General features: G+C 35.8%; 1 protein-coding gene across 1 annotated transcript in view; it reads left to right on the forward strand.

Moving 5' to 3' along the window:
* Positions 1-21369, forward strand: part of LOC150077092 (metastasis-associated protein MTA3-like) — a 512540-nt gene that overhangs the window by 191543 nt on the left and 299628 nt on the right. The window contains exons 8-9 of the mRNA XM_090386731.1: positions 2519-2707; positions 19000-19133. Coding sequence (XP_090242857.1) covers positions 2519-2707; positions 19000-19133 — 323 coding nt within the window. The remainder of the gene's footprint in view (positions 1-2518; positions 2708-18999; positions 19134-21369) is intronic.

Below are 21369 nucleotides of genomic sequence, written 5' to 3' on the forward strand. Positions count from 1 at the left end.
GAATTCTATAGAGAACTGTTGGCATCGTGTGGAATCTGCAGTTGCCAAAAAGGAACCAAGGACCCTTCGTGAACTTCAGGAAGCCATAATGTGTGTTTGGAACCACAAACTATCAGTTGATTATCTTCAGAAATTGATTTTGTCAATGCCTCGACAGTGTGCTGCTGTCATCAGGGCCAGAAGCAGCTCAACTAAATATTAATTTGCTCCTGGTGAACTTTTCATTTTGTTTTCCATTTAAAATGATAAACTGAAGCAAATTCACTACATTCTGATAACATTTCAGCCATAATTGTTGTTTACCAAAACTGTTGTTAAAAGGTTGCAAATGGTCATTTTGGAATATTTTGAGAGCACCTGTAAAATATCACTTAGCTTTGCCTTAACTATTAATAAATATCTTTTGTTTATTTTCTATTTGTGATGCTTGTCATTAATGTAACATACTATTCCGAAAAAGGGTTAGAAATGTGAATGCACTTTCTTTGAACACCAGTGTATGTATTATTTTAATGAAATATGTATATTCATTGCCAAATTTTGTTAAATGCATTTATTTTCACTTAATCTGTGTGGGGAGGGGGGGATACTTGAAATTTATGAAAAATCTTAAGGGTCTCAAGGTATAAAGGTTTAGGAACCTCTGCTATAAACCATTAATCAGAATATAGCTCAGTTGTAGTTCCATAATATATGCCTCAACCAGGAAAAGTTGTTTTACACAGTCCTAATACCATTCAGCACCAGTGCTCTTCCAATAGCCTTCATAACTTTTAGAACCTCCCCAGTGCAAGGTTTGTTTGTTGAGACTAATGAATCCCCATTATTTTGTAGAAGACAAATCCTATATTCAGCATAGATATATAGCTCTCATAGTCCTTCAAATTGAACCTATTTCCTCTGAGCTTCAGTGGTTTCCTTTCTATGAGACCAAACCTAACAAGCCTTAATCTGCAGGATTTCACTTGAAAGACTAATTGCATAACTGAAAATTGGATTTGAGTAACATTCATCAGGATAGTATACTTGCCTGATTCATCTTGTAAGACCTATCGATGACGCCTTCATACATTGAGCTAGGAATAGTTTGCCAGCTCGGTTTCCAGCAACTGCATGCTGCTTTTACTTTAGAGAATACACATGAATATATAGTATACACAGATCCAACAATCGTGGGTGAACCAGCTGTCTTTCCTTCCTTTGTGTAAGCTATTTCACTACATTTGGATTGTAGCTGGGTTAATATGCTATCCTGTTAGCTTTGATTAAAATCTGCCATTCTTCCTTATGACCTGCTATAATTTATACAGATTCCCCCGGTGCAGTGTCAGCTATTCAGAATAATCTCTCCTTTAATCATCTGGTATTAAACATCTGATCTCACCTTCAGTGCCTCCATGAACACAATAAGGAAATAACTCTCTGCTGAATACTGAAACACTGGTATTCAAGGAAATGAAAAAGTAAATTGTGCAGCTAAATCACCTGTTCATTTTTTTTTTTTTTTTTTCAATATTTTTATCTAGTTTTCTAGTATTCTTGTCAAGACTGAATGCTTTTTTGGATAATGCTGTTAAAATGAGAGATCATTTTAACAGCATTATCCAAAAAAAGCATTCAGTCTTGAATGGGCACAGATGTGGGGACAACAAGCTTGGACAAATTGAAAATGAACTATGACTATGAATTTTTAGTGTCCATTGAAACTGACAAAAAGAAGTTTTATTAGTACATTTGTGTATTGGCCATACATCTTAACCATTTCCATTTACTTATGGCAAAGTCCTCCTTGGTGTACTTCATGGAAAACGCAGCTCACCGTTAAACATATCTTATTTGATTGTCCCCATTTCTCAAATCTCACATCTAGCACCATCAAGATTCTTTGCAAACTACCAGGCTCTCCAACATGGCAACAGCTAAGTTGTTTGTTTGTTTGTTATTTGGTTTTTAGGAGCATTAGCAACTAAGGCCATATTGCTCCAGGATATGCGGTGGTCATTCCCTGACCTTTCCGTATCCTCTGTATTTGGTGGTGACGGGCTCGAACCCCGGTCTAATAAAGAAGCGTGTGCTACGCACTGCTGCTCCTTCCCACCTGGCTACGGAGGTGCCTCGTGTTTATGTGACATACAGTTTTGAATAATGGTAGCAGTATATACATCTTGGTTCTTGATTGACATCAGGAAGTGTGTTGTTTTGGTAAGTTATAGAAACGTTTTCCACAGCCACATAATTTACAGTAGCCAAAGCATGATAATCGAAGAGTAATTTCTAGATTTTGGCCCTTCCGTAAAGTTTTCAAAAGCATTGGATTTTTGACTGCTGGATTTATGAATTATTTATTTATTTTTTTAATAATAAACCAAGTTTTTTCCATTTTTCATTAAGACTTAATAATTTGTGATTAAGATAGAAAAATTATGAGCAGATGTGTTTGCTTTTATATTATGTTGATTTGAACATTTTGATAATTAATTTTTAATTAAATGAGATAGAAATTAATTTTTCATTCCAGTTTAATGCTATGGACATTTTACATAAACATAACTATGACATCACCAGTGCAATTTCAAGCCTAGTCCCACATGGTGGTCCGGTATTGTGTAGGGATGAAATGGAAGAGTGGTCTGCGTCAGAAGCAAATCTATTTGAAGAAGCATTAGAAAAATATGGCAAAGATTTCAGTGATATCAGGCAAGACTTTGTAAGTGACGATACTCATAGTTATATTGTTAGTTTTACTACTCAGTTTATTTTAGCAGTACTATTAAAGCTACAGGATAATCAGCCTAAAGGTTGTGTTGTGTTATGTTGTACCAGAAAATAGATAGTTCACTATACCTAGGGTTGAATGAAATATATAGAGGTACAATTTCCAAAAACTAGAAAAAAATGGATTATGCCAGATTTTTGACAGTAACCAAGCTTGAATTGTATAATTAAATGTCATATGCTAAGTACAATTAAATGGGAAATATGTTGACCACTTATCCTGTGCAGTTTCCTTTATATGTTTAATTTATTATTATTAACTTTATTGTTTTATTCCTGTTTATTCTTTTTATACCTTGAGCTGCTGGTCAGAAATTGAGAATGAGAAGCCTGGAACCAAAAAATTTGAGTATAATGAAATTGCTGAAATGATTGCTGATAGAATTCCTTAAGTAATGGTCCATCAAAATTTTTTTCCATTTACCAGAATATTGTCAGTTGCCCTAAAAACTATAAATAAAAATACTGTCACATAGTCGTTCAGTATGTAATATTTCTGCCATATTTAAGTGAAAGTAGAATTTGTGAAGTTCTACCAGCATCATGCTGTCATGGTAAATTCTACAGTCTGAAGTAAAATATGCTCTGGGAGTAGCAAAGTCTGGCAAGGCAGTTGGCCCAGATAAAATCCCAATCGAAATAGTGAAACTTCTAGATGAAGAAAATCTGAAAGATCTAACCAAAATGTTCAATAAAATATATCTAAATGGAACACTACCTAACGATTGGTTGAGGTCCTCATTCATTCCTCTCCCAAAGAAGAACATCACCACCTCGTGCAACGATTTTTGGCTTATTAGTCTGATGAGCCACATGTTGAAGCTGCTGCTACGGATAATCCGAAACAGGATTTACAAAAAATGTGAACAGTAATCTCTGACACCCAATTTGGATTCCGAAGCGGACTAGGCACGAGAGAAGCTCTCCTAGGTATAAACGTGTTGTTACAAAATGTAGAGAACTCCAGAAGACAGTATTCTTCTGCTTCATAGACTTTGAAAATGCTTTCAATTGGATATAACATGTAAAGCTTATAGAAGCATTTAAAAAGCTAGATCTTAATGGATGGGACATAAGACTCGTCAAAGAAATTTATTGGAATCAAACAGCCACTGTAAGTGTCGAAGAGGGTGAAACTGACGAGATCAATATAAAAAGAGGGGTAAGGCAGGGTTGTATTCTCTCGCCCATGCTATTTAACATCTATTCTGAAGTTATTTTCCAAAATGCATTGTGGGAAAGGAAAGAAGGAATTAAAATAAATGGTCAGCTGATAAATAAAATACAATACGCTGATGGTACTGCTATATTCGCAGAAAATATAGATGACCTTCGATTGTTTTTTTGGGCTGTATTAGCAACAAATGTAACGATATGGGTTTAAGAATCAATGTCAACAAGACCAAATACATAACTGTGAGTAAATCTCCAGCAAGCCAAGTCCAGCTGTTATTGAATGGAGCTCCAGTGACTCGTTTTAAATACCTTGGTAGTTGACTAAATGCTGATCTAGATCCGGAAGTAGAAATAAAAGGAAGAATAGAGGTTGTGAGAAATGCCTTTACAAAATACAGAACAATGTTGTGTCACAAAGTTCTAGATCTGTCAATCAGACTGAAGTTTATTAGGTGCTATGTGTGGTCCATACTATTATACAGAGTTGAAACTTGGATGCTGAAAACATCAAGCATGAACAAAATAGAGGGTATTGAAATGTGGATGTACAGGCACATGCTAAAAATATCTTGGATAGACAGAATCACCAACATTGAAGTCATGAAAAGGGCAGGAAGAAAACTTGAGTTATTGAGTTTAGTGAAGAGAAGGAAACTGCCTACCTGGGACACATCCTTAGAAATGTGAAATTTAAATTGCTTCAAGTAATAATAGAGGAAAAGAGAGGAGTGGGCAGGAGGAAACTTTCTTGGCTGAAAAACATCTGCAACTGGACTGGCAGATCAACTGAGGATCTCTGTCATCTTGCCCAAGACAGAGAGAAGCACCGTGTGGTGAACACCAACCCCCAATAGGAGATGGCATCAAAAAAAGAAGTGTTACAATTTCATAATTTATTATTGCTAAAAAATGGCTCTGGAAATAAATTGCTATGACTGTGGAAATAAATATCATACACATGCACACAGGATTTTTCCAGATTTGAATAGTGAAAAGTAAGTGGTCAGGCGCGCGGGTGCATAAGTACATGTGCCTTGAGTGACTGGGGTTCAAGCCCGTGACTACTGAATATGTTGCTGTTTCTTGTATTCTGTCTATCTTATGAACTCCTCTGACCGTTTGGTTGTCCCAGAGTATAAACAGAAAATTTATTTAATTTAATAATGAGAATAAGCACACATGGAAGTAATATGAACGTGCCTGATTATTACTATTTTTTTTTATTATTATTATTATTATTTTTCACTCAAAACTCTGGGTAGCTATTTGTTAAAATTCAAGTATGGCTCTATAACTCTTCAAAGTTGGACGCTTGTTTTGTATGACTTTATTTTTCTTATTTCCCGAGGCGAATGATATACAGTAAGTCCCCGACTTACGTAAGCCTGAGTTACGTAACTTTAGACACGTAAATTTTTTTCACTCAAATTTTTTTTTTTATTAGAATTGTAAAATTTAAAACAGTAAAAAAAAAAAAAAAGGGAAAAAAAAGCAATTAATAATGACGAACATGGCAGAACGCACAAATTGCATTAGTGAGATACAGAGTAACAAGCTCAAAATATAGGAATGAAGAGAAGAGAAGAGAAGATTCTGAAAATTTGTGTACCCTTCACTGAAATCTTCAGTGAAGGGGACTCACATTTCATCATGATAATGTAAAAACACACAGAATTCCAGCTATTGGTATTATCACAAGTATGAAGTTTACTACCCATTTATCATGGGTTTCACTAACAGAAAAGCCCAGTAAGCCAGAAACTGCAAATTCTCTTTGTTGTTTTATGGTAGTGATCTCTAGAAACATGCTTTAGTAAAATGAGAGCTCGCATGAGGCGATAATAGTGTGTTTCCACCTTAACCATATGAAGTCTTTTACAGAAATTTCATTTTGACCATTATCATGGTGCCGACTAAGGGAATAAGTGACAGTGGTACTAGTTTATCTAACAAGAAAAGGAAAGCGATTGATTTGGATCAGAAAATTAAAATAATAAGGATGTATGAAAATGGTCAAACACTAACAAGTATCGCGCGGAATTTAGATTTGTCAGTGTCAACACAATAATAAAGAACAAAGATGGAATACAAGAAGTGATGAAGGGATCGGCACCAATGAAGTCAACTGTAATAACCAAAGCTACGAAATATATACCAGTTTTTACAGTACAATAACATGTGTGTTTTCTTTTATGTGCTACTCCGGCTGCTTCACCGCTGTCCCCCAGATAAAGTTTTTAATTGAACTAATTAAAAATATAACAATTTTTCTATATATTTAAAACTAATATATAAAAAAATATATTACTATATATTTCTTCTTTCTTCTCAGGATATTATGTGGTTTTTGTAATTTTGGCATATTACAAGATATAGTAGCAATATTTTATTAGTCATTCCCAAGTTACATAAAACTCGACTTACATAAGAAGTCCTGGAACGTATCTTTTACGTATGTCCGGACTTACTGTATTATAATTTTCGAGGCTATAATCAAGAATCAGATGCAAAGTGAGGTTGATGCTGGCAGTTATCAGAATTGCATTCTGTGCCATAATTCTGAAGTGTCTTCTGACCCTAGAATTCCTTCCAGAATTATTTGCACATACTTTTTAACCTCTGTCTGCGCCGGACCTGCAAAGTTCCTCTTGAAAGTAATGAGTCCATATTAATTGCTGGTCTAAGATAAAAATCTGTAATTTTTGAGGTATAGAATTACAGATTTTTATCTGTAATTCTATACCTCAAAATATAAATCAAAATATAAATTCGACCTTCCAAAATATAAACAAGTTTTTACGTGAAATGATTATTATAATTTTTTTTTAGAGTTAGGCATGAGAGAACCTGTCAGGTCATGTGCCACCATGTTTGTTCTGTTTTTAACTCATTGTAATGCTGGTGTGGGAACCTGACTGGTGCTGACACTAAAAAGCTTGGAATTATGTGTATGTTTCTAGTAGAAGTTTTTACTTGCCTTTAGACTGTAACTATTTATAGTTACAGGGCCGACTGGGCTAGCCAGCTGAGTAAAGTGCCTGCCTGGCAACCCAAAGGTCACGGGTTCAACTCCCGCCTCAGACTTGGATCAGAGTAAAATGCAAAAACTTTGGGAGGTGCATTATGGCCACAGAAGCCGATGCGCCAACAACTAACAAAAAAAAAATAAATAAAATAAAAAATAAAATAAAATAGTTACAGAGTCTAAAGGCAATTGTGTGGGACATTGTTTTATGTTTGTAAAATGAATAAAAGAGTAATGTTTCTTTATTTAGTAATAATTCATTTCTGAATAAGACAATAATAATAATTACAATTATTTTATTTTTGTATTTGGATAATTTTATGTAAGGGGGAATTGCAAATACAGAGTGTCCAGGCTAGAGGTATCCAAAAATACACACATATATCTCAGCATCTATAAGGTGTATTAAAATAATTTTTTTGTTATTATACAGACTAACTCACCAAGTTTTTATGAAGGTTAGTAAAGTTCAATAAGGGCACCTTTTGTAGCTTGACAGATGTCAAAATGATACTTGAGCTCTTTCCAAGTGTTTTCCAGCATCTGAAGCTTTATTAGAGCAACTGCTTCAACAATATGCTGTTTCAAATCGTCCAAATCCCGGATTTTTCTCTGGTACACACAGTCTTTAATAAAGCTCCATGCAAAAAACTCCAGTGGAGTCATATCCGAGGATCTAGGCAGTTGGGCCTCCTCTTCCAATCCAACATCCAGGAAAAGTGTGGTGGAGCACCATCTTGCCGAAACTTGAAAGCTGGAGGAATCTGTAGAACAGCAAAGATCTGCAGCATGTCAAGGTGTGTCCCGTCACTATGGGCTCTATGAAAAAAAAAAAAAAAAATGGACTGATGATGCCATTTTTGCACACTCCTAAGCAGACATTGACTTTTGAAGAAGTTGAAGTTTGTATGCACACAAATGGAGACTTTGTAAACAATGTCGTGAACTATTGAATGAGGAATCTGCTGTTCATTACTAGCCAGCCTAATTGACTTATGTGGGCTCTTAGAGAATGACTCACGCACCCGATCCACAGTCTCATCGGTCACACGCTTTTTTGGGTGTTTCCCAGTTTGTGAAACCAAACTTCCCATCTCTTTTAGAGTCTTATCCCACTGAAGAATGGATTTGGAATTTGGATGTGGGAGGTCCACATTCCATTCCCTTCGTGCACGCTGCCCAACACATGTAACTGATTGAAATTCAGCTAACCAATGCTTGCACTGCAACTTCCACTGTGGCATGCACATCTTGACTGAGGGACTCAGGCAATAGCCGTTCTTATGACGTTTTTTCACATGCGCGACTACTAGTGATGCGCCTGCACTAGTGGCCTTGACAGTGTGACGAAACAAATTTTTGAGAGATTTCCTATCGACTGCAGTTTTGTTTGAGAAAATATAATGAGTCGTTCTCGCATTATAAGCCGTTATTTTTGGATACCTCTAGCCTGGACACCGTGTATGTTGTACATAGCAAAGTTTTTTATGGCATGTAGTGCCTATAACCTTGCTATGCCTTTGAGGCATAGCAAGAACTTCAATTTCGATCATGTGCAAAAATATCTGTTTTTGAATTTAATAGTGAGAAATATGTTTCTGAAATTGAGAAAGTTGTGGATGATTTTGAAACCAGATTCAGTGATTTTAAAACAAGTGAAGACATTGTTCAATATATTTCTTGTCCATTTGAGGTCAACTTAGATACAAAACAATTTGCAGAAAAAATCGCTGGGATTTTTCACATGGAGAAAATATTACTTGAAAATGAAATGATTACATTGTGAAACGATATCTTCCTAAGAGCCAGGTCATCAGAAAGAGACTTTTGGAAATATGTTTGCAAAGAAAATTACCCAAATGTAAAAAAATGCAGTGAACTTTAAAATTTCCTTTTTGGTTCTACATATCTATGTGAATAGGCCTTTTCGTATTTGAAACAAACAAAGATGAAGAATCGCTGTACTCTTACAGACTTGCATACAGAAGATTCTTTAAGGTTGGCCTTATTATTATTAATAGCCATATGGTGCAAGGAAGCCTGAGGCTTATGCTGCACCAGTAAAAAAAAAAAAAAAATTCCGAGTTACCCTGAGAGAGAGAGAGAGAGAGAGAGAGAGAGAGAGAGAGTCAAAAGTAGAAGGGAATCACCAAGAAAGGGAAGAATGATGATATCCAGCTCAGGACCCTGGGTGTGCCAAGCCCATACCAGATGTGAGCTCCCGGGGTTGATATATGGTGCAAGGAAGCCTAAGGTTTATGCTGCACCAGCTAAAAAAAAAAAAAAAAAAAAAAAAATCTGATTTACCCTAAGAGAGAGAGAGAAGTAGAAGGGAATCACCAAAAAAGAGAAGAATGATGATATCCAGCTCAGGATCCTGGGTGTGCCAAGTAAATACTTACCAGATGTGAGCCCTGGATGACATTAAGAAACAAACTTCACATAAATTAAAAATTTAAATACGTATAAATTTAAAATAAGAATTCTGAATTGTAGCATACAGTATTTAATTTTAAAATTTATAAATAACATTTTTCAATATGTGTTGATTAATCTTTTTAACCATGTGCAACGAACTTCTTGAGATGGTAGATAGTGGCACATTTAGAAGAAAGAAAGTCGATCGTATCAACAATTAAGTTGGCCACCCCTGCTAGATATCATTGACAAGACCCCATGAGGCTCTGACAGCCTGTCTGCACTACTCTGAAAACTTCATATCTGACTGCACAATTATCCCCAGGTCTTTTTCATTATCCATTACGCTGAGTGTAGTACCACAAAGTTCGTATGTTACTCTGGGGTTACCGCTATCCATAATCAGTACTTTGCATTTGTCAATGTTAAACTGCAGTTGCAACCTCTCAGCCCATCTGCCCAACTTTTCTTAATAGATAAAGACTTTTCTTTAGATAAATTTTGCCACTTATTTTTTTATACTAGTTCCTGTTAATCAGAATATTGTTTTGAAGTAAGAATATTTCCAGCCTCCTTCCATTTCTCCTCAGCTGCATCTCAAGAGACATAAGTTGTGTGCTGCTTGTGAGCTGATAATTGCATGCTTGTTTTCTTTCCAAAATTTATACAGGAGAATCTCATAAATCTGGCAATAATGTAACAATCCTTGCTGAATTTTTGAAACTGTATGGTTATACTCAGTGCTTTTTTTGTAAAAAAATAGGTGCTGGTACTCATTCTTTGCTATCAGGAAAAATTTTAAATTAAAAGCATATGAAAAGTACTCTAAAAATTTTTTTTCCTGATATTGTTACTTTAGTAGTAATGTTTTTGGAGTAAGAACAACAAATTTAGTATATTAACACAGTTTATTAAGCATAAATTTATTATTCAAGTGTATAAAAAAATAAGTAAATAAATCGGTCAACTACTTAGTGCCCGGCACTCAGAATGAAGGGTCCATAGTCACGAATGGTCGTTAGTGTAGTATCTCAAATAGAGAGCTTTATGTTAAATGAAAAAGTTTCTGGTACCCCAGCTTGGTCTAAAATTGAGGAACTAACAAAAACGTTTTCTATTTGAGTCTTTCCAGTTATTATGAATGACAAGGGTGGGAGAAGCAACTCCACCTTCTTCCTGGAGAAGCGATTAAAGTCTTGGGAGAGAAGCGACTGGCAGTTGAGGGCCGTGCAAGACTCTGTGCAGGCGCCTCCCCACCACCACCTCAACACTGGCTCTCTGAGTACCTCCTTGTTGGGACAACTCCAGCTTTGAAAATTGCAAAAAAGTACTTCTCATCGAAAAATTTATAAATGACCTTTATAGAATTATTAACTAACTATTTAGCAATATTTTTGTCACCAAAAGGAGAGTTTCTTAGTACAAAGAATCGAAGTGCAATAAAAAATTGGTTTTTTCATATTAACACAAAAAGTAAATGATACATTTCAATCTAAATAGTTTCCCTTGATAAGCATTGAATAATGCATAGCTAATGTGATTTTTAAATTTTTAGCTCCATTAGCGACGGAAATAGAGGGGGGACATGAAAATTACTCAAATTTTCCGGTCTGGCGCTGCCATTTTAAATTTTAATAATATTTTAAAATTATATTTTAAACCTACTAGTTGAGCCCTTTCCAACGGTGTTTAATAAGCTATAGGTTGTCAACAACATTTTTGTCCCCCCCCCCCCCATTTCTTAGACAAATTTTTGTCAACAACAATCGATATGGCGTTATGTTGACCCACATGATGTACAAACCCGTGCAAAATTTCAAGTCAATAGGTTGAGTGGTTCCAGAGATACAATGCTGTGACAGATAGATGACCGAGTGACATTATAGGGGTCCTTCGTTAGACTACGGATTCTAAAAATAATAAGTAAAAAAAAATAACAAGTAAAAATAATGTCATAATAAAGTTTTTGTAGAATATTCCAAATTTTATTAAGTTTTCATCCAACACCTTATTCCGACTTCTTTTCTTCCTCTGTGTGTCTCTTGCTGAATGACGTTTCCGAAGCAGCCATGAATCGACATATTTTGCTGGATTGAAGCGGGTCAGCGGTGGGCCTGCAATTTTAAGAAACAGTAGTGAAGAAACTGTTTTTGTCATCAGTGAAGCTCTGGTTGGGCTGGCGATCAGATTCATTTGTGAAAATCCTTGTTCACATTCACTTGATGAAATTGGCATTGTACTCAGAGCGTCCATCAAATGCTTCAATTCTTCTGAAACTATATTTTGAATTAGGTATTCCCAAAATCCACAAATTGTATCTCTTTCATTTAACTGTAATTTTCTAATTGAATTTTCATGTGGTGAAAACCTTATTTTCACCAAATGCTAACAATTCATGTTTAGAAGGTTTAATGCCTTCGTTGTCCTCGTTTTCCTTCTCTCGTCATCGGTATTGTCACTAGTTCTTAAATTTGATATTTTTCTTTCTTTTTTTTTTTTTTTTGAAACTGTCTGAAATGTCAGTGTCATTCAGATATTCAGGTACTGTGACCATGTATGTAAACAGAGATAGGAAAAATTAACGAAAAATTGTGGATAACGCACTTCCGTGAAACAACAGATGATTATTATTTGTCGGGGTAAAAGAAAATCACTCTCTCCTAATTCTCGAACGGGCCACTTACACTTGATTCACAGCGGTGTCCAACCTACGGCCTGTCCAGAAATTGAACTAAAACAGCATTTTAAATTTTGTTAATTATCAAAAAAATTCTCATTAAAGGTTTTGTTCAGTAAATGTAATTATGTATTGTACTTAATAAAATTTTCGAATATTTTCAATTTTATTTTTACAAGCAACAAGATATGGAAAATGAAACACATTAAAGAAATCTAACTTTGAATTTTTTTTGAATATGGCCCCTGTACGGGAAAAATTTGGATACCACCGCAGTAGAAAGTGGACCGTATCCTTTGATCTGATCACTGTTGACCAGTGCGACTTCACCGTATGTGGGACAGGTGGTCGGATAGGTTTACCAGGTACAACTAAGTTGTAGAATGGTAATCCCTTTCCCCTCTTAATTTGCGCAGCAGCTCTAATTGCCTAAATTGCTTGAAGGCCAGAAATGCGAACAATTCATACCGAGTTAATTCTCTCCTAATCCTTTCGCTATATGAAAATTTTCTTCGCTCAACGGAAAGAATTTTAAATGTATCTTCCAAGGGGAATTCAAAATAATTCACTATAAAAGACTTCGTTAAACAGAGGTCTGACTGAGTAATTTAGAATTATAAAAATGGTTATACAGTTTTATATAGAAAATATCTTAACAATAGGCAGTGAAAAATGCAAATTTAGTTAAATAATTTTAAACTTATTTGTATAGTAGGTAATGTATATATTATTAATAATTTATAATATTCCGTAAAAAAATTTAAGGAATATTACAAATTTCGAAGTGCATTGCATCCAAATGTCACTGTTAGTAAAGGTGCCAGTACACCATACCATTGTGTACCCTCCCAACAAAAGCACTGGTTCTACTGATACAAAAATTGCACAGATCTTTAGCTACTTTAGAAATATAGTGATGTTCTGACAGCAGTGAAGCAACATTACCATTATGGAAGCAAACTTTTTTGAGGTCATTGCTATCCTAAATTTCAAGTCTGGAATTGAAAAAAAAATGTAATGTATATCAAGTGAAATTAGTGAATTCATTTCTGGCCACACATTAAAAAAGAAAAACATACAACATGCTTTCCAAATTTGATGACATTCGTTTCTGAATAGTATATCAATCCTAGAGTTTGATTCAAATTGGGAAGTATGTTATTTTGGGGATGTGCAGCAAAGTTTTCATGTGGTCATGTGAATTACAGCATAAACAGCATGCTGCTTCTTTATCAAAAACACTAGATAGCATTAGCATTAGTAGAGGCATTTGATGCAAGAAAGCAAGCTTATGCAGCATCAGCCAAAAAAAAAAAATAAATAAATAAATAAAAAATAACCACTTCCACTTCACCCCTCTGTTCGTTCGAAATACCTGTCCAGCTGAGCCTTAAACTTATTCAGGCTATCAACCTCCACGAAAAGGGATGGAAGTCTGTTCCACCAACCAACCACCCGCTGGCTAAAAGCAAATTTCCTCACGTCTATCCTACATCTGTCTTTCCTCAATTTGAATTTATGCCTCTCAGGTGATTATTCTGAGCAAGAGGAAGAATTCCATCAGCATTGAGCATGTTCAAACCATTCAAGGCTTTATACACCACTATCAGATCACCTTGCTGGTGCCTAGTCTCCAGACACTGTAATTTGCAAAACTTAAGCCTTTCTTCGTAAGAGCACCCCTTTGTTCAATTCACTAATCTTGTTGCCCTTCTCTGTACTCGTTCCAGCATCTCTACATCCTTCTTGAAATGAGGCCTCTAGACCTGTATATAGTACTCTAGGTGTGGCCTGACCATTGCCTTATACAAGGGAATAATCACCTCTTTACCCCTGCTAGAAAAATTCCTATATATCATCGACAATACACCATGAGCTACTCTTGCAGCCCGTCTGCACTGCTCAGAAAACTTCATATCTGCCTGCACAACCACCCCCAGGTCCCTTTCATTCTCTACCACTGTCAGTGTAGTACCACAGAGTTGATACGTTGCTCTGGGGGTTGCTGTTTCCCATATGTAGTACTTTACATTTGTCAATGTTAAAGTTCATTTGCCACCTCTCAGCCCATCTGCTCAGCCTTTCCAGATCCTGTTGCAGTAGCATAGTGTAAGTAGTGTCCTTGACAACCCTGCCAACCTTCGTATCATTTGCAAACTTGGACATTAAGCTTGATGTACCATCATCAATATCATTTATAAATACAGAAAACAATAATGGACCCGACACTGAGCCCTGAGGGACTCCACTAATAACATTAGTCCACGATGAGCAGTGTCCATTGATTACCACTCTCTGTCTTCTCCCCCTCAACCACCCCTTTATCCATAGCAGCAATTTGCCTCCAATGTCACACTGCTCCAATTTGTGTAGCAGTCTTCCATGTGCAACAGTATCAAAAGCCTTTCTAAGATCCAAGTATATAATATCAAAGCTATTCCCTGCATCCAGTTCTTTTGTGACTGCATAATAGTATCCAATCAAATTGATCAGGCAAGACTTCCCCTTAACAAAACCACGCTGTGTCTGAGCTATAACTGAAGTCATGTCTAGATGATCCTGCAGTGCTCCTTTAACCAGTGCCTCCATTAATTTTCCGGGAACAGAAGTTAAACTAACAGATCTATAATTACTTGTGTCGCCCTTTGATCCTTCTTTGTGAATTGGGGTCACATTTGTGCATCTCCAGTCCATGGGTACTTCCCCTGAGTCCAAGGAAACTCTCATAATTATAGCTAAGGGTTTGCTTACTTCCTTTGCTGCCTCCTTTAATATAACTGGATAGGTCCCATCCACCCCAGGTGCCTTTCTTGTGTTTATCTTCAACAATTTCTCCTCCACTCTACTCTCAGTTATTACAAGATTCTCTAGCTTACTGTCAGAGTTGAATACACCTTTGGCATTCCCCTTGCTGAATAACTCCTCATGTGTGAATGTCGATGCAAAATATTCATTTAGTTTGTTAGCTACCTGAGCAGGATCATCAACAGTTGACCCATCAATATCAAGTGGACCAATCTGATTCATCCCCTTCCTTCTAGAGTTTACATAAGTAAAGAACTCTTTGCTGTTTTTCTTTGCATCCCTTGCCAAAGATTTCTCGTAATCTGCCTTCGCCTGCCTAACCTCCTTTGTAACTTGGTTACAGATCGACTTGTATCTATTATAGGCTTCTGTGTCACGTGTTAATTTGTATGTATCCCATGGATTTTTCTTCTCTGCCATATGTCTCATTAGTTCATCTGACATCCACTTAGGCTATATATTGACATCTGGCATCCACTTCGGATATATTGTATTAGTTTAGTTTCAGGCATTGTAGCTGTCAAGGGTCATACTGCAGTCTACACAATGTATCTGTTGTTGTTTTTGCAGTAAACATTTCTATCTGGCAGCTACATTCATCATCTGATCAAATGGGAGACCACTCACTTGAAAGGGGTTAACATCAGAAAGTAAACTATTACTTAAAAGTCAGATAAGAACTGAGTAATTAAAGATATTTTAAAAAATACAGCTGAAATGTAAAAATTTTTATATGTGGTTGCTGACTGGAAACCAATGATGAAATACATCCAGCATGACTGTATGTATTTCATCATTGGTTTCAATACCAGCTGGCAGCATCTGTTTTTTTTTTTTTTTTTTTTTTAAATATCTTTTTGAATTGCTAGTTAAATATTAAAATTTTATTTACTTATTTTTATATAAATCATCATCATCAGCCATTTTCAATCCACTGCAGGATGAAGGCCTCTCCAGCAACTTTCCAGTTCCTTCTGTTTTGAGCACTGGCCACCCATTTACTACCCACAAACTCATGAATTTCATCTATCCATCTCTGCCTTTGTCTTCCAGGCTTTCTTCTAGCTCCTCTTGGATACCATTCTGTTATTTTCTTAGTCCATCTGTCATCATGTCTTCGAGCTATGTGTCCTGCCCAAGACCATTTTAGTTCTTTAGTTTTGATAAGAATGTCCTTTACTTGAGTTTGCTGCCTAATCCATGTGTTTCTCTTCTTATCTAACAGTCTCATTCCCAATATGGTTTGTTCCATTCTTCGCTGTGTAGTTCTCAGCTTCTCTTCCATTCTTTTGGTGAGTGTCCAAGTTTCGCTTCCATAAGTCATGGTGGGGAGTATACATTGGTTCATTATTTTACGTTTCAGACAAACTGGGATATTGCTCTCTTCAGTATGTGACTATATTTCCTGAATGCTACAATCCAAAATTTATTCTTCTCTTAACTTCCAGCCATTTATTATTTTTACAGCTAATAACTAGTCCCAGATAAGTATATGACTCCACATTTTCAATTACTGCTCCTTCAATCATTATTTCCCTTTCTGTAGCATACTTGTTCATCATTACTTTTGTTTTAGCCATATTCATCTTTAGTCCAAAATCCTTACTAACTGTGCATAACTGATTAAGATTTTCCTCTAATTCTTTGGGATTGTGGCTTATCGCCACAATGTCATCTGCAAATCGTAAATGGATTAGGTACTCTCCGTTCACATTGATTCCTTTCTGCGACCAGTCTAATCTTTTGAAAGCTTCCTCAAGGGCAGCAGTAAACAGCTTCGGAGATATTGTGCCTCCTTGTCGAACGCTTTTCTTGATTTTAAATTTGCTACTGTCTTTGTCTAGTTTAATAAAGGAGGTAGCATTCTCATATATTTTCTTGAAAATCATAATATGTGGGGTATCTATGCCTTGTCTTTCCAGTGCCCGAAACATTGCCTTATGCTGTATGGAGTCAAATGCCTTTTCATAATCCACAAATGCCAGGCATAATGGTGTTTTATATTCATTTGCTGTCTCCATTAGCTGTGATATTACGTGAAGGTGATAGTTGAGAATCCTGTCATAAAGCCAGCTTGCTTTTTCAGTTGATTCTCCCTTGTGAATTCTCCCAATGACCCTTGTGAACAACTTGTAGATGTGGGATAACAAGCTAATTTGTCTATCATTTACAATTTCTGATTTACCTTCTTTCTTATGCAGCAAAACTATGATTGCATTATTCCACTGCTTAGGCGTCACACCTTTTCTAATGCACTTTGTGAAGAGCCTTGCCAGTTTTTGTGTTATGTCTCTTCCTCCCGATTTTAACAACTCTACAGTAACTTCATCTTCCCCTGGTTCTTTCTGATTCTTCATTTTCTTCAGTGCATGTTCTACCTCATCAGGAAGAATATCGGATATGTCGTATGTGTTGCTAATTTGCAATCCATCTTCCCCACTGCTGGCATCATTCCCTTGCTCCTTGTATAATTCTCTATAGTAGTCTCCTGCTGTTTGAATTATGTCTTCTCTGCTATTTATAAGTACACCTTCGCTATTCTTCAGTTTCAGTATCATTTGTCTTTCTGTATTACTGCTCATGGCTGCTGATTTAAATCCTTTTTTTTCCCTTAATGCTTGTTCTACTTTTCTTGTGTTAAATCTTCTTATGTCCTCTCTGAGTCTCTTTCTTTCTAATGGCTTTGCATAACTCAGTATACTCAATTTTTTCCTTGTCAGTGTTTATCTTGCTCTTCATTTTTCGCTTTCGGTTCATCATAACAAGTGTTTCTTGTCTAATTTTTTCTTCTTTGGATTTCTTTTTCCCTATAAGTTTCTTGGGCTTTATCACTTTCAGAATGTATTCCTCGTCGATATCTTGGTCCTGAGCAGTCTGCAGAAGCTCAGACTTGTTCTTAAGTTCCAGTACATACTGCTTTTTTTCCTCTTCTGTTATCTCAAAGGCCTTTGTATTATTTACTTGAGTCAGTTTCTTCCTTTTCTTTCCTACATATATATCAAGTGTACATCTTACCATTCTGTGATCACTTCCAACATTTACCTTATTCAGGACAGTAACATCATTCACAATATATCTTCTGTTATTGAGGATGAAGTCGATTTTATTAGTTGTTTATCCATTTGTTAATCCCTTGTCCACTTTCTGTTCACCCTTTTCTTGAAAAAAGTGTTCATTACTGACAATCCTTGAGACGCTGCAAATTCCACAAGTCTTTCACCTCTTTCATTTCTTTCACCAATTCCAAAAATTCCTATAGTTCCCCTTTCTGCACTGTTTTGTCTTTTTCCAACATTAGCATTAAAGTCCCCCATAATAATAGTTGTAGTGGGTTTTCTGCTCATCTAGAAGGCTCTCAGTTTCGGTGTACATTTCTTCAACCTCTTCATCATCATGGCTCGATGTTGGTGCATAAATCATTATAATCTTTAGCTTGTACCTCTTAGAAATCTTGAGTATTAGTCTTGACACCCTTGGTGATGTACTTTTGAATTCCAAAATGTTGTTTTTAAAATCTTTATGGACCAGAAACCCAACTCCACCTTCACTCCTTTCACTGTTTCCATTGGTGTACAGCAGATTTCCACTTGATAAATCTATAAGTGATTCCTTTCTTCTTCTTGTTTCAGCCAAACCAATGATATTCCAATTCAATATATATATATATACTTTCTTAAAATATTATTATACATATTTCTGATATGTTATCAAAAATTTTCTGTAGCTGCTTACACAGCAAACTTAGTAATGTTGTTTATCTGGATCACAAGGGAGTCAGAATAAGTATGGGTGAGATGAAATGTTATGATCCATTACAGGTGGAAGCAAAAGCAGTCGCATGAAAATTTGTCACACAATGATGAGGAGGTGGAATTCAAAAAATTAAAAGAAAATCATGCTAAGCGAACAATTTTAGAAAGACCCCTTCCATCATTCTACATGACCAATATATAGTTTATCTAATGAAATGTGTAGCAACTTACTTAAGTTCACTGAAACATAATTTAGAGAGACTGAAATAAGTTGTGGTGTAATATCTGCTGGATTCCAAAATTACTACTTGCAACTCTGGTTTGAGGCATCTTGTATTGATCATATATCTTACTTTGATTTTTATATGTAGCTTCCATGGAAAAGTTTGAAGAATATCATTGAATATTACTATATGTGGAAAACTACAGACAGATATGTGCAACAGAAACGAGTTAAAGCAGTAGAAGCTGAAAGTAAACTGAAACAAGTCTACATTCCTAATTAGTAAGTAATGGAAATTACTAAAAATTTAAATTATGCATAGTTAAACTTTAGTGATATTTTTTAGTATATATATGTAATTACAGCAGTATGTAAGATGAGGATAAGCATGCATAAAGTATAATACTAGTAAATTAATAAGAGGAGTTTACCTCAATATAGTACGTGGAACACTTCCGTATGATACCCTCCAGAAATTAAAACGGAAAAAACGAAAAAATCGACAACTTACCGGTACACTAAAGTAAAATATAAATAATTAAAGTAAAATATAAATAATTAAATAATCAATTTAACACAATTCAAAATCAATTTAACACAATTCAAAATCAATTTAAAACAATTAAAATTCAAATTAACGCAATTAAAAGAATCTAACGAAAATATTCAAAACGATTTTCCTTCCTGAAGCTGACAATGCTTTTCGACCGACTGTCGTGATCACAGGAATGAAAATTACCAAATCAGGCTAAACCTGCAACTTAAATAGTGATTATATGTCTTCGCGCATGCGCGTAAAGGTCCACGCATCGGAGATCAAATATGGCCGCCGAACATTAACAGAATTCTCGTGTAATTTTATTTCAACGGTTTCTGCAATTAATAGTCGCGTATAATTACGTTGAACGTTAAGTATTTTGGCCTCGTTAAATAAAAAAGTATGTTTTTCGTTAATGGCATGAAAGGCTAATTCTGACGCTGCTGAACGAGAAGCACGAACTGAGGCTTCGTGTTGATTTACACGAATATTAAGAGAAAACCGCGTCGAACCTTGGTAAGGCGAGTTGCAATCACCGCAAGAAATGTTGTACACTAGATCATTAATTTGTGTTGCGAACGCGGAAAGAACCGAGCGATTGTTCAGTATAGTGTGTAACTTCCGTATAGGCCTAGCTATAATTTTAAATTCGGTATCTTTAAAGAATCTGTTAAGCTGTTTGTGCCACTGTTCAACATATGGGGTGCCGACCGGGCTAGCCGAGTGGGTAAAGTACCTGCCCGGCAACCCAAAGGTCGCGGGTTCGATTCCCGCCTCGGGCTTGGATCAAAGTACTGCAAAAACCTTGAGAGGTGCAATATGGCCACAGAAGCCGATGCGCCAACAACTACCACATCAAAAAAAAAAAAAAAAAATCATCATCAACATATGGGACAGAAATAAAGTATTTTTTGATATTACCATTGTTGATTGGTGTAGTATTTTGTATCCTATCCTTAGCTTGTACCCTAATTCGATTTATTGTGTTAATGGGATAACCCCTGTTCAAGAATCTGCTAGTTAATATTTGTATTTCTGAGTCCAAAGCAGAATCCGTCATTGAATATTTATAGGCATTTAGAAATCGATTAAAGATAATCGATCTTTTGTAGGTGAACGGGTGGTAGCTATTATAATGTAGAAGCATACCGGTGTTTGTGGGTTTTCGATAGATGCAAAATTGTATTTTGTTCGAGTCCCGGGTAAGCGTGAAATTTAGAAAGTTTAATGACTTAGTATCCGCATCTTCCCTTTCCAATGTAAATTTGAGTCTAGAATGAATATTATTAAACAAATGTAAAATGTCTTGGATAGTACTACTATCGGTAATAACTAGAACATCGTCTAAATACCTCCCATAGTATGTGATATGGGGACGAAAAGGTGTCAGATGTATCTGCTCAATCGTTGAGAGATAGATCTCTGACATTAAGCCACTCAGGCTCAAACCCATTGGTAATCCAAAAATTTGTTTGTACACCTTGTCTCGATAGGTGATGTAGTTAGCCTCAACTAATAGTTTAATTAAGTGAAAAATTTCCTTAATAGGCAGCTTCGTATAATTAATCGGTGTCGAGTTTTTATTTAACATATCCCAAATAATATCTAATGTGTATTCAACGTTTACATTCGTATATAATGAGGTAACATCTAATGAGAATAAATTGTCATTGTTGCCGAGTCTACAGTCTTTAAGATTATTAAATAATGTATCGTAATTCTTAATCCCAAATTGTATAACCTGTCTAAAAGGTTTTATAATGTTATATACATGGATGGCTAAGGCTGAAAATGCCGAGTTCCTGTAGGAAACAATAGGTCGAATCGGAAATCCAGGCTTGTGTAATTTTACCTGACCAAAAGATGCAGGAATATTGTATGTTCTGGACTTCAATTCCTTCAACTGAACCATAGTACAGGTAACCCTCGCTATTCGCGGGGGTTACGTTCCTGAGAAATGCCGCGAATACCGAAAACGCG

The sequence above is a fragment of the Mastigoproctus giganteus genome, chromosome 12 (assembly GCF_048544385.1).
Source record: "Mastigoproctus giganteus isolate SK-2022 chromosome 12, ASM4854438v1, whole genome shotgun sequence".
Classification (NCBI taxonomy): Eukaryota; Metazoa; Arthropoda; class Arachnida; order Uropygi; family Thelyphonidae; genus Mastigoproctus; species Mastigoproctus giganteus.